This window comes from Garra rufa, chromosome 5, assembly GCF_049309525.1.
Source record: "Garra rufa chromosome 5, GarRuf1.0, whole genome shotgun sequence".
Classification (NCBI taxonomy): Eukaryota; Metazoa; Chordata; class Actinopteri; order Cypriniformes; family Cyprinidae; genus Garra; species Garra rufa.
The window spans coordinates 9,435,885-9,449,975 of NC_133365.1; the positions used below are offsets into that span (position 1 = coordinate 9,435,885).

A 14,091-nucleotide genomic window follows, 5' to 3' on the forward strand; every position below is an offset into this window, starting at 1 on the left:
ACTTGGGGGCACCATAGAAATCCATTATATGGAGAGAAATCCTTAAATGTTTCCCACAAAAAAAAAAATATTTCTTCACGAATGAAGAAAGAAAGACATGAACATCTTGGCTGACAAGGGGGTGAGTAGCTACATTATCTGTAAATTGTTGTTCTGAAAGTGAACTACTCCTTTAAGCGCGTGTCATTGTCTGTCAATCACAGGCTGACTTTCATCCACGTTAAATTCGCTGAAACCAAACGCAGAGCGTTTTATGTTTATATCTCGGTTCGTGGCGCCATCTTGCAGCAGCACAGTTAACTGCAGCAGCTACTCGCTCTCTGACGTCATCTCTATGCGCAGGGACGTCTATACACGTGTTTTCTAAACGTCTCCGGTGTTTTCATCTCACGGAGTGACTGATTTCTTCGATTAAATAGCGAGCTTTTCTAAAGCCGTCAGGTTTTAGAAGTAAAAAGATGGCACAGAGGAAGAAGAAGCTGACAAAGAGGAAGAAGAGCTCGGCACACAGAGATCACGAGCTCCAGTCTGACGATGAAGAGTTTGAAGTAGCTGCAGGAATCAAAGATGATCATGACACAGTGAGTCGCAGCAATCTCTTTATTATCTTTATTATTCATTTTCCTTCAGTCAGACTTTGTGTAGTGTAAACATGTTAACGTTTACATCTGATGACAGCTGATGTATGTTATTAAAAATACATTTGTCTGTAATAATGTAATATATTTATTTATTATTTTCCCTAAATTTATGATAATCATAAAGTATGATTTCATTTTCAACCCTCATACCACATTCAGGTCCGTTTTGACCCAGAAAAGATAAATAAACATTTAAACAAAAAATGAATAGTTTTTAGTTGGGGAGCTAAACTTTTAAATTCTTTAAGACCGTCGATACAATAATTTTTAAGAGATATAATCATTTAACAAATGCTACATGTTTAGTGTTCAGGTCGTTTTGACCTGGGTATACAGTAGTCAACATTTGAAGTGGATCAAAACCTTTCACTTTTCAAATGCCCGTTTTTTCTTAGGACAACTTTGATTAACTTTTTTTTTTGATCCACTTCAAATGTTGACTACTGTATACATAGAGCACCAGAATGTGAAAATAGTTTACAGATTTTGAATGTGTTATGAGGATTAAATACGTGATATATCTACTGGAATGTGAGTAATCTTTGCTTGACCTCACTAGAAAGCAGTTCTGTCATCAATTACAGTCAGAGCATGTTTTCATATCACTGTGTTGTTGTCCAGCCCAGCAGAAGACTTCCTCGATTCCCGGCCTCGTCCGAGTGTGTTTCTGATGTGGAGCTCGACACCAGAGAGCTCGTCCGAGCCCAGAACAAGAAGAAGAAGAAGTCTGGAGGCTTTCAGTCCATGGGTGAGACGTTTATGTGAAACACAGCCATCCATCAGTCAGTCACAGGATCTCAAGTACTCAGTCAATGTGCTCTGGTTTCACGCAGGTCTGAGTTATCCAGTGTTTAAAGGCGTCATGAAGAAGGGCTATAAAGTTCCCACACCCATCCAGAGGAAGGTAATGTGCTGTGTTCATGGACACACATGAATGGACTTTTTTCACATTTCTGTAGTTCTCAGAAGCAGAAGTAGTGATGAACGCAAACTACAGCAAATATGTGAGCATGGACCACAAAACCAGTCATAAGGCTCAATTTTTTTTAAATCGAGATGTAAACATGCTGAATAAATAAGCTTTCCATGAATGTATAGTTTGTTAGTATAGGACAATATTTGGTCGAGATACAACTATTTGAAAATCTAGAATCTAAGGGTGCAAAAAAAATCAAAATATTGAGAAAATTGTCCACATTAAATTTTTAGCAATGCATATTACTAATCAAAGCTTAAGTCTGTAGGAAATTTACAGAATATTTTCATGGAACATGATCTTAATATCCTAATGGTTTTTGGCATAAAAGAAAAATCTATAATTTTGACCCATACAATGTATTATTGGCTATTGCTACAAATATACCCATACTACTTAAGACTGGTTTTGTGGTCCAGGGTCACATATCATTAATGCATTTCCATTTGCTCTAACGGCAAAATAAAAAAAATCCACTATAATGCTTCTATGACTTAAGTTTGCTTCACACAGCAGCGATAACCAATTTTCTGTCAAGTATATACAAAATAAATAAATAATACACTTTAAAAATGGCTAGAAAATGTACAACTAATTATTGAATTAAACATTATATGTGACCCTGGACCACAAAACCAGTCTTAAGTAGCACGGGTATATTTGTAGCAATAGCCAAAAATACATAGTAGGGGTAAAAATTATCGATTTTTCTTTTATGCCAAAAATCATTAGCATATTAAGTAAAGATCATGTTCCTTGAAGATTTTTTTGTAAATTTTCTACCATAAATATATAAAAACCTGATTTTTGATTAGTAATATGCATTGCTAAGAACTTCATTTGGACAACTTATATTATCTCAATATTTAGATTTTTTTTGCACCCCTCAGATTCCAGGTTTTCAAATAGTTAATCAGACAAGCATTGTCCTCTTTTAACAAACAATATATCAATGGAAAGCTTATTTACTCAGCTTTCAGATGACGTAAGAATCTCAATTTCAACAAATTTACACTTATGTCTGGTTTTGTGGTCCAGGGTCACATATAACATTGGACCCCACTGACTTTCTTTGTATGGACAAAGACAAAACAAAAGAAACAAAGATATTTCTCAAAACGTGTTTCACAGCCTCTGTTGTGGATTTGACAGTGTTTGACCTTTGTTTCAGTATGTTTAGTTACACTATTTCTTTTCACAAATGAGTGACAATTACAGCTATTTCTTCAAGTAATAGCTAATAACAGCATCCTCAATAATTGCACAGAAAAACCTCAAATATTTATACATCTTTGAAAACAAGCATCTCTTAAAGAGCCTTTCATTCTGATTTCTATTGTTACATGAGCTAATTCATGATGAAAGGTAACTATTTTCCAAGTTGTCCATTTCATATGAATTCATATGAACTGATTCGAGAAAAGTTAGAAACAATGTTCACTCAGAAATTACTGGAAAATTTTAAGAACAACTACAAAAAAGTGGCAAGTAACAATTACTGAATGAGAAAAACTGAAATAGTATTTTATTGTAAAATGTACTCTTATAGTGTGTATTCTTATAGTGTTCTAATGTGCATTCAATAAAAAAACGGGATAATAGCTGGAATCTCAGTCAGTGAAAAGGGTCCACTGAGCCCCAAACAGCCATTTGAAACCCACTAACGTTTAAGCTAAGCATCTGTAGGGTGAATCTGTTTTTCTATTGCTCTCAGACTATCCCGGTGATTCTGGACGGGAAGGATGTGGTGGCCATGGCTCGGACAGGCAGCGGTAAAACAGCTGCCTTCCTAGTCCCAATGTTTGAGAAGCTGAAGGCTCCGCAGGCGCAGACAGGCGCCCGGGCTCTAGTCCTCACACCCACCCGAGAGCTCGCCCTGCAAACCATGAAGTTCACCAGAGAGGTCTGTATTGTTGCTGCTTTACTCATGTTGTTCACCTGCAGGAGATGGCATTTATTCACTCAAAATATTTGTGTGTTTCAGCTTGGGAAGTTCACTGGCCTGAAAACTGCACTTATTCTTGGTGGAGACAGGTGTGTTGAGTTTCAATACGCTCATATTCGATGAACTTGGGGTCTGAGTTGTATTAGTATTGTATAAAGAGCTGGAGAAATAAGGTGACCTGACTCAGTTGAACTCTATTCCGTTGTGTTTCAACACCGTGACCTTCTGTGTGTCGTTTCTGTGTTTCAGCATGTACGAACAGTTCACTGCTCTTCACGAGAATCCGGACATGTAAGTTCACCCTCAAGGCGTCACATTAACTTGTGTGTGTGTGTGACTGCATTGATTGACTGACCTATATAGCTCTGTTGTTTTTGAAGGTTGTGTAATATTCTCTTGGTTTCTCCAGCATCATCGGTACTCCTGGCCGTCTGATGCATGTCATCAAAGAGATGAACCTGAAGCTGCAGTCCGTGGAGTATGTGGTATTCGATGAAGCTGACAGGTGAGAACAGACTGCTTAAATCCAAGATTAAGTGTGCATCTTATTCATTAATCCTCATTTCAGGAGTAAGCTTATTCATGTTCACGATTTGTTTCTGCTTTTTCAGGCTGTTTGAAATGGGTTTTGCAGAGCAGCTCCAGGAAATCATCAGACGTCTTCCAGACACACGGCAGACTCTGCTGTTCTCCGCCACACTTCCCAAAATGATTGTGGAGTTCGCCAGAGCTGGTAACTGCAGTCTGAATGTTAATACATGTGTTAGGAAATCACAGGCATGTTTTGAGACCTTCACTGATAGTTTGATCCTTGTGTTTTCTGTGACAGGCCTCACAGAGCCGGTTCTCATTCGTCTGGATGTGGATACGAAACTGAGTGACCAGCTGAAGGTAGAGTTGATTTTATTTCTGTCAAACTGACTGGATGGTAAAAATGTGATCCTGGACCACAAAACCAGTCTTAAGTAGCACAGGTATATTTGTAGCAGTAGCCAAAAATACGGGTCAGTGTATATGATATATGGGTCAAAATTATAGATTTTTCTTTTATGCTATTAAGTAAAGATCATGTTCCATGAAGATATTTTGTACATTTTCTACCATAAATATATCGAAACTCAATTTATTATTAGTAAAATGCATTTCTAAGAACCTAATTTGGACAACTTTAAAGGCAATTTTCTCAATATTATTTTTTGCACCCTCAGATTCCAGATTTTCAAATAGTTGTATCTCGGACAAATATTGTCTCCAAACCATACATCAATGGAAAGCTTATTTGTGACCCTGGACCAAAAAAAACAATCATAAGGGTCAAATTGAGATTTATACATCATCTGATATGATAAATAATGATAAATGAATAAATAAGCTTTCCATTGATATATGGTATGTATAATATTTGGCCGAGATACAACTATTTAAAAATCTGGAATCGCCTTTTTAAAATATATTTACGGTAGGGAACTTACAAAATATCTTCATGAAACATGATCTTTACTTAATATCCTACTGATTTTTGGCATAAAAGAAAAATTATTTTGACCCATACAATGTATTTTTGGCTATTGCTAAAATATATGGGCTGCCATATATTGGTGTGTGGAAACCATGATGCATTTTATTTTTCAGGATTATTTGACTTAATAGACAGTTCAAAATAACAGCATTTATTTAAAATAAATATTATTTGAAGTCTTTACTGTCACTTTTGATCAAATTTATGCGTCCTTGAAGAATTAAAGTATTTTTTTAATAAAATAATTTTAATAGCATTAAGTAGTATTCATGCTTTTTTTTTTTTTCTCTCTGCCAGCTTTCATTTTTCCATCTGCGGTTGGATGATAAACCAGCCCTACTGCTACATCTGCTGAGAAACGTGGTGAAACCGCAGGAACAGACTGTGGTGTTTGTAGCCACCAAACATCATGTGGAGTATCTCAAAGAGGTATGAAATGCTCTGGAAGATCTGTTTTACTGTGTCTTTACATTTCCTAAGAGCAAACTGCAGGGTTTGTAAAAGCAGCTTAAAGTGCTTGAAGTACTTGCATTTAATTTTGAAATTTAAGGCCTGAAGAACCCATGAAAATAGCAAAAATTCCTGAAGCGGTACTTGAAAAATGCTTGAACTACTAAAAAACATCTATGAATTGTTTAATCTTTTCAATAAGCACATATCTTTTCATGCAAAATTCGTGCAAATCAAATAACATCATACTTTTTCACTTATTTCAGCTAATGTCATAAGACTAGTGAACTAAGCCAGTAGCAGTACTGACAATTTGCTGAGTAAACGGCAAAATGCTTTCGCAGAAAACGTGGAAAGAGGAACAGATGAACCAAATCAATTGAGTAATTTACACTGGAACTGCTTCGATTGATTCAATCTCGTCACTTTGAACATTTTCCAAGCGATTCACCACCAAAAAACAGATAAAAAGAGCCGTTCACTTTCAAATTTCAACATTGCTTGTAATGATTTTAAAAAACACATATGGGTGAAACAAAGCTTTTCAGTTAAACCAATGAAGCACTTCAATCGGATTGTGTATCACAAATCATTTGTTTTTGAAGCACTTCAATTGGATTGTGTATTGCAAATCATTTGTTTTAGATCAAGGACTTTTTTTTTTTTTTACAATTTGAAAAATAGTTTGATAAGTGAGTGCTGGACTGGATGCTTTAGTAGCTCATCATTCATTCATCATTCACCCCTGGTTTTGACATGTTTTACTCTGTGTCTGTAGCTCTTGACCGTCGAGGGCATTGAGTGCGCCTACATCTACAGCGCTCTGGACCAGACGGCTCGCAAGATCAACATCGGCCGCTTCGTCCACCGCAAGGCCATGGTGCTGCTGGTCACAGATGTGGCAGCCCGTGGTATTGACATCCCTCTTCTGGACAACGTCATCAACTTCAACTTTCCATCGAAGGCCAAACTCTTCCTGCACAGAGTCGGTGTGTGACGGAACAGACCGAAAGTCGTCCAGCGGTCTGAGGTGGAGCTCTAACCCTCCTCTCTGTTTTTTAGGTCGTGTGGCTCGCGCCGGCAGAGGAGGAACTGCCTTCAGTCTGGTGTGTCCCGATGAAGTGCCTTACCTCTATGACCTTCATCTGTTCTTGGGTCGACCTATTCAACTCGCCCTCCCCGAACACAAACAAGGTATGGCAAATGTTACAGATGTACAGAAATTAAAACTGGGTAATAACTGTACTGGTGCATCATGTTTTGTGTAAGGAGTTTATAGTAAGTATGCACAAGTAAGTGCTTCATTCATTCAGTAGGTGTGCACTACCTAGTGGACTTTTGTTTTGATGCACTGAATCTGCTCAATCCAACACAGTGGAACTGTGATTTGAAGGCACTGACCCTAACAAGTGATGTAAACTTACTCCACTTCCAAAATAAAAATTACCCCCATGTCAACCAAGATGTTCATGTCTTTCTTTCTTCAGTCGCATAGATAAGTTTTTTTGAGTAAAACATTCCAGGATTTTTCTCCATGTAGTGGACTTCAATGATGCTTAACAGATTGAAGGTAAAAAATGTAGTTTCAGTGCAGCTTCAAAGGGCTGTAAACGATCCCACCCATGGAATAAGCGTCTAATCAAAATGATTGGTTATTTTCTAAAAGAAAATGTACAATTTATATACTTTTTAACCTTAACTGCATATCTGGGCATGCACACTCTGTGCACTCCGGTTCAATACAGTTAGGGTATGTTGAAAAACTCCCATCTCATGTTCTCATCCAACTTCAAAATTGCCCTACGTTGCTGCAGAAGTACAGAGCAAGTGTTTACAAAGTGTACGTCCAAAGAAGGTCAAACGCCCTTTACAAAAAAGGTAAAATGGCGTTGTAGGACAATTTTGAAGTTACAGTACTAAATCAGATGGGAGTTTTTCGACATAACCTAACTGTATTGAACAAGAGTCCACAGAGTATGCATGCACATGACAGAGCTAGACAAGAAGCATTTGTGTTTAAAAAGTGTATAAATATAAATTTTATTTAGAAAATGACTGATCGTTTCACTAGATAAGACTCTTATTCTTCGGCTGGGGTCATTTGGAGCCTGTTGAAACTGCATTTTTAACCTTCAATCTGTTGAGCACCATTGAAGTCCACTATAGAGAAAAAAAACTGGAATGTTTTTCTCAAAAAAAACTATTTTTTTGTGACCAAAGAAAGAAACGCATTAATATCTTGGGTGACATGATGGAGGTGAGAAAATTATCTGGATATTTTTATTCTGGAAGTGGAGAAATCCTTTAAGCTTTAGAAACTGTTTTAAATGCCTTCTGTGTCATCTGGTCTTTAGACGCTGATGGTGTGTTTGGCCGCGTTCCTCAGAGCATCCTGGACGATGAAGAGTCTCAGCTGGTGACGGCTCACGAGAGCTCTCTGGATCTCCAGAATCTCCAGCGCATCTCAGAGAATGCATATAAGCAGTACCTGAAGTCTCGGCCAAACCCTTCGGCAGAGTCCATCAAACGCGCCAAGAACACTGACCTCTCCTCGATGGCTGTTCACCCTCTATTGGGTGAGTAGCTGCCATTTCCTGTTGTAAGTGTATGAGACATCCTGCTGAATGTCTGTCCTGTTCTAAGCTGCTGTATGTTTTTCAGGTTCCGGACTAGAGCCGATGGAGCTGGACCGGCTGCTGATTGTGGACTCCATCAAGGGATACAAGGCTAAATCTGTATGTCATTTATTATTTGTTCATCTTATGTCATATGTCAATAACATTATTAGTAACATTAACATCTCTTTGAAGGCTCAAAATGATCATTCTGTCATCATTGTCTCTCCTAATGTTGTTCAACATCATTTAGATTCTAAATGTCTGAGCTGTTTTCTCATGTAAAGGAAAGCCAGTTGTGATAAATATGGCCAAGCTCTAAAAAATGAGTCCATATGACCCAATGCTTGAGGCAGGGTTTCTGTAAAGACTTCAGGTAAAGAAAATTTAAAGGAAATGAAATACATCAGTGTGGTCTGTTGGTGTAAATGTCTAGGTAACACACAATGAGTTGCATTATCAAGACTTGAAAGTTTGAAAAAATTCAACTTCCAACAGATCTGCATTACTTTTAAAAATTTATTTGACAAAAAAAAGCATTTCTCTCAACAATTAGATTAGAATATTGAATAAACTTTTATTGTACCTCCTTGTTACACTGCAAAAAATGTGATGTTCTTCCTTAGTATTTTTGTATAGATATTCTTAAATCATGATGCATTTACTTGAGAAGCAACATTAATTAAAATAGGAAGTTTAAATTATTTTAAGAGAAATATATTTTTTGTAGTCTCTTTACAGCTATTTCTTCTTTTTTTTTAGCTTAATTTTGTTTAGTTTCTCAGAAGACTAGACTTCATATCTTTATTTTCCATGTCCAGCAAATGTATCATGATTTAGGGATGTTTAGATGTTTGTGTTGGGAAACCAAGACAGAAATTTTGAGGATGATTTTTTTGCAATGCATGCGACTACTTTATGAATTTAAGAATATATATTCCAATTTAAGACCTTTTGAAGGCCTTTTAAATGAAGGGGTGAATGAAGACTCCTTAAGACCCACAGAAACCCTGTACGCCAGTTGAGGTTTGAGAGATCAGGTTGGATGATCCTTACCAAAGGCGTTCGTTCTAGGGATGCTCATATTGACCGTTTAACCGTTAACCGACAGTAAGAATTTTAACCGATTATTACTATCAGTTAAACGGTTTAAAAGGGTTTTTTTCTATTCTTTTTTTTTTAACGTTTGCTGCATGGTGAAAGAAATAATGCTATTTGTAAGTTATCTGTTTACTCACGCGCGCGTGTCGACACGTGCAGTGTGGCTGTACAGACATATTTCGCTTCACCTTTACTTAGTAAACAGATGTAGTATATGCAACTCAATGGCAAGAGGCGATATTGGGTTATTAGAGAGTGAATCCGTGAGTGAATGTATTCAAATTCTGAATGAATTATAGTCTAGAAAGTGCGCAATAGGCGCTCCCGTTACAATCACTGGAAAGCTATCACTCATCTTAGAGTAGTTCATCGCAATCTCATAAAGTTATTAAAAAGTAATAAAATAACCTTTACACTGCACAATTAATCTCTTATTTATATAATGCCAACACTTTCTTTGTTTTAATAAGAGAGTTCGTGAAAGTGTAGTTTCAGCAAAACTGAAACCGGCACTTTGGTTGGTGAGTGGATTGTAACATAGCCTCCTCTGATTGGCCACAGTGATAATCAAATCAACATACATGTCTGTGATTGGCTATTGCTGAACGCTGTAAAACACGCGCTTCTCCTCACGCATATGACAGTGGATGGAAGTCCCGAACCGCAAATTGAAAGGGTTTTTGTGATGGTGTTTTTTTCGCGGATCTAAGAGTTAACAGGCAGCGGTCCTGCCTATCCGTACAGCATGTGGACATGTTAAAAACTAGGCACACTGAGGTATTGGCTGGCCTGCTATATATTTTTATGTCCGACGAGAAGAATAAGACCGGTACAGTTCTTCAAAGCGCATAAAAGGATTCAGTGTGTTTTAGTTTTGTCATCTTAATTAGGTAGTTATTTAATCTATACATATTTAGTGTAGGCCTATTTATATTATTCTTTTTTTTCATTCAGATTTTCTCTGTTCTCAGAACCGCTGCTGATGCGTGATAATTTAAGTTATATGTCAATACAGTTTTTTATGTTGCACTGTATGCTGCTGTTTGCACGTTAAAATAAAACATTTGCTTGTATTTTTAATGTATCATCACAGATACTCGTGCATTCTATTTTTATTTTAAACTAATTTATTATTCAAATTTTATCAGTTAACGGTTAATGTTCGGATAACGAGCAGCGGTTGTCGGTCAGGAAAATTAACCGAAATGAGCATCCCTAGTTCGTTCCCTATGTAAAGCTAGCGTATGACTTCAGAAGAGTTGGCATATGGTGCGCATATGCATCTGTTATGGTTCATTGAAGCTGTATAAATCATAAGTATAAAGCAGTCCAGATGTTTATAGGATAATCTGCACATTCTTGTTTCCTCAGACTATTTTTGAAATCAACTCCAACAACAAAACGAGCGCCAGTGAGGTGATGCGAGCCAAGCGCTCACGAGATGATCGCTTGGTAGACAAGTATTCTAAAGCGCGAGCGGAACGGATAATTGAGTCCGCAATTCCCACCATAACCAGGAGCGAACTCAAAGACAATGAGGTCGAGCAGGAGGACGACGAGCTTCAGGTGAGCATCGACAGCATGCTGTAGTGTCAGGATAGTTCATGTGCTTCTAAATAGCATGCTTTAAAACACCGATCGCATTGAGTCTTGCAACTGGACTGGGGCTGTTTGACTAAGCAGAATCTTAAAGGGGTCATTGGATGTTCATTTACCAAAAGTTGACATGATTCATTATGGTTTTAATAAAAAATCTATAACATACCTCGGTTCAAAAACAGCTCTGTTTACAGTGACCCATTTCGGTGCATGTCCCTTTAAATGCTAATGAGCTCTGCTACATTCATATTTACTGATTGTTTTTTTTTTTGCGTTATGTCTGTCCTAGAGACATTACATTTATATTTACTGATTTTTTTTTTTTAATGTTATGTCTGTTCGAGATGTTAGGATCATACAGTTCTTTTTGGGTTATGTCTGTTCTAGAGTTGTTACGCTCATACTGAATATTTGCATTAGATCTTTTCTAGAGATGTTATGGATCATACTGATTTTTTGTGTTATGTCCATTCTAAAGATGTTACGTTCATACTTATTGACTTTTTGCATTACGTCTTTTCATAGACATGTTACATTTATACTTTCACATTTTTTTGTGTTGTGTCATTTTATAGACATTTTGTTACAGCTTTTCAATTAAGCTCTAATTGGTTTCCTTTTGAAATAAGTTTCAAATTCAACATTAAAATGCATTAATGAATTTAAATGTGTGTGTGTCAACAAAATATCATCAAAATTAGGATTCAAATCTAAATCACAAAATTAATAAAAAAAAAAAATCGTGATCGTTTTTTTTTAATCCATGTGCTTTCCAGACTGTGTTCTCAGAGGTGGTTGGTGGGAAAAGAAGAAATCAAGATAATGAAATGGACAGACCGAAGAGCAAAAAGAACAGAGAATCTGTAAAAGATGAGGAGTTTTACATCCCGTACAGACCCAAAGACTTCAACTCAGAGCGCGGGTATGAAAGCACTAGTGCATGATTGTTCATGTTGAGTTGGGAAGCATGGATGTTTAGTGTAAATGTGTATGTTTGGGTTTGTTCAGGCTCAGTCTAGGCGGTGATGGTGACGGTGGCGCTTTCGAGCAGCAGGCCTCTTCTGCAGTTCTGGACTTGATGGGAGATGAGGGCAACACTTTAAACCAGCACAAGAACCAGATGAAATGGTGAGCAGCACATTCCCATTATTACATATGCAGTACTGTCCATACATCTTCTTATGGTCACATTACACACATTCACCGCAGGGATCGCAAGAGGAAACGCTTCGTCCATGACACGGGCAAAGAGGACAAAAATAAGAAAATCAAAACCGAAAGTGGACAGGTGGTCCATGGCAACAAGAAGAAGAAAAGCTTGTATCCTTGCAACTTTATGCAAACTCATGATGTTAATTTTTATAATACCTTAAATGTCTAATATTTTTTACAAATATTGCTGAATGAATATCGTCTTAATGAATGTCCCATAGTGTGTCATTAAAGTCAGTGTGCTTGAGAGCAGCTCCATCTATAGTTAATGGATTGGAGGGCGAAAAGTCTCTATATGACAGGAGCAAGTTTTAGCATTTTTGAAAAACGATTATGGAAAAAGTGACTTGATTCTATGCATCAGTTTAAGAAATTAAAACATTTAATTGCATGGATGGATGAAATGTATGCAAGGCCTTTACAAAATAGATATGGTGAATTTTCATTTCATTCCGTTAATTGAATAACGTTCTATTGTTCTGTTGACGACATACCAATGTTCGCAACAGACAAGTTAACAGCCAGTAGATGCAGTGTTGATGTCTTAGCTGATAATTGCTTGTCAGTTAGGTTTCTTGACTCTGGTCCAGTTATGAAGACTGGAAGAAGAAGTATAAGATCGATGACAGAGCATCAGACTCGGATGGAGAAACTGGAGGAGCGGTCAGAGGGAGGAGCTTTGGCGGTAAGAATAGAGAAGAAAAATGTGGTGTAAACTTATTCAGCCCCGCTGTAGGTCTTTACATGTCACAGCTTCTCTTTGTGAGTATTTGTGTGTTTCTGCTGCGGTTTTTTAAGGTCGTAGAGGCAGAGGACAAGGAAGAGCTCAGTCGCAGCCGGCCCAGCAGCAGAGCGGCTCACGTGTGCGTTCTGAGTTGAAAAACCGTGACCAGATCCTCAAGCAGCGCAAGCGGAAATCCAAACAGCAGTTTCTGCAGAGCGGCGGCATGAAGAAACTCCGTGCCAAAGGAAGACAGCGGCTGCAGCAAGTAATGAAATCTGGTTTTGGTCGTGGCGGCTTCAAGAAAGGAAAGATGAGGAAGAAACTTTAAAAGCCAAATGAGGAGTCATACAAACTATCCCACCTCCCCAACACAGGCCTTCGACTTGTGGTGCAGAAAAAAGGATGGACAACATTATATGTACATATACAATATGCAGGATGTGTGCTTTGATGTTTCTAAAACAGGGGTGCCCAAACTCGGTCCTGGAGGGCTGGTGACCTGCAGAGTTTAGCTCCAGCTTGCCTCAACACACCTGCCGGGAAGTTTTTAGTATGCCTAGTAAGAGCTTGATAAGCTGGTTCAGGTCTGTCTAATCGGGCTTAGAGCTAAACTCTGCAGGACACCGGCCCTCCAGGACCGAGTTTGGCCACCCCTGGTCTAGAATATGGATAGAATGAGTGAAGAAACTTGAACTGTTTTACTGAAACTGCTGTTTCATGCACATGCCATTCTTTTCAGCTGCTTTAAAAGGATGTACCTGGAGCTCTATTGATGGTAGTTGTGGAACTAAAAGTAAAGTTGTTTAATAAGTGCAAAAACCACAACAGTTACAGTAGGACACTTACAGTAGTCAACATTCGAAGTGGATCAAAAAAGTTTATCAAAAGTTGTTCTAAGATAAGAACGGGTATTCTTTTTGGTTTCAGGACAAATTTGATGAAAGGTTTTGATCCACTTCGAATGTTGACTACTGTACATTGGAAGTAATGGGCTAGGCAATGCATATAGTGTCAGCAGCATAGCCAAACAACTTTATACTTGTTCACATCAGACTGTTGTAATAAAAAATATTTACTGACCTTCTCTGTGTAAAGTTTTATTCAGTTTTTCAATTTTACTTACTTTTACATGTGTTAAGGGTTCTACAGAGCCACTTAAGGTAGGAAAGCCTGTGCCAATTAGTTTATAATTATGCTTGAATGTTTTGAGGAGCTGGGCTTGGAGACAAAAACTCATCTCATTGGATTTATGTTGGAAAAGAAGTTGAAATGAATGCATGTTCTAGTCGATTGTGTGAGTGCCCTTCGC

At 37.7% G+C, this 14,091-nt stretch overlaps 1 protein-coding gene across 1 annotated transcript; it reads left to right on the forward strand.

Annotated features, from left to right (window-relative positions):
• Positions 1-354: 354 nt before the first annotated feature.
• ddx54 (DEAD (Asp-Glu-Ala-Asp) box polypeptide 54) lies at positions 355-13,862 on the forward strand. Its single transcript, XM_073840405.1, has 20 exons — positions 355-581; positions 1,263-1,389; positions 1,475-1,545; positions 3,332-3,520; positions 3,602-3,651; positions 3,812-3,853; positions 3,972-4,067; positions 4,174-4,295; positions 4,392-4,453; positions 5,379-5,510; positions 6,310-6,520; positions 6,594-6,725; positions 7,886-8,107; positions 8,193-8,266; positions 10,619-10,813; positions 11,623-11,768; positions 11,855-11,974; positions 12,056-12,166; positions 12,649-12,743; positions 12,857-13,862. The coding sequence occupies exons 1-20, from the start codon at positions 459-461 to the stop codon at positions 13,108-13,110; spliced, it is 2,574 nt and encodes an 857-aa protein (XP_073696506.1). The 5' UTR covers positions 355-458; the 3' UTR covers positions 13,111-13,862.
• The last annotated feature ends 229 nt before the right edge of the window (positions 13,863-14,091 follow it).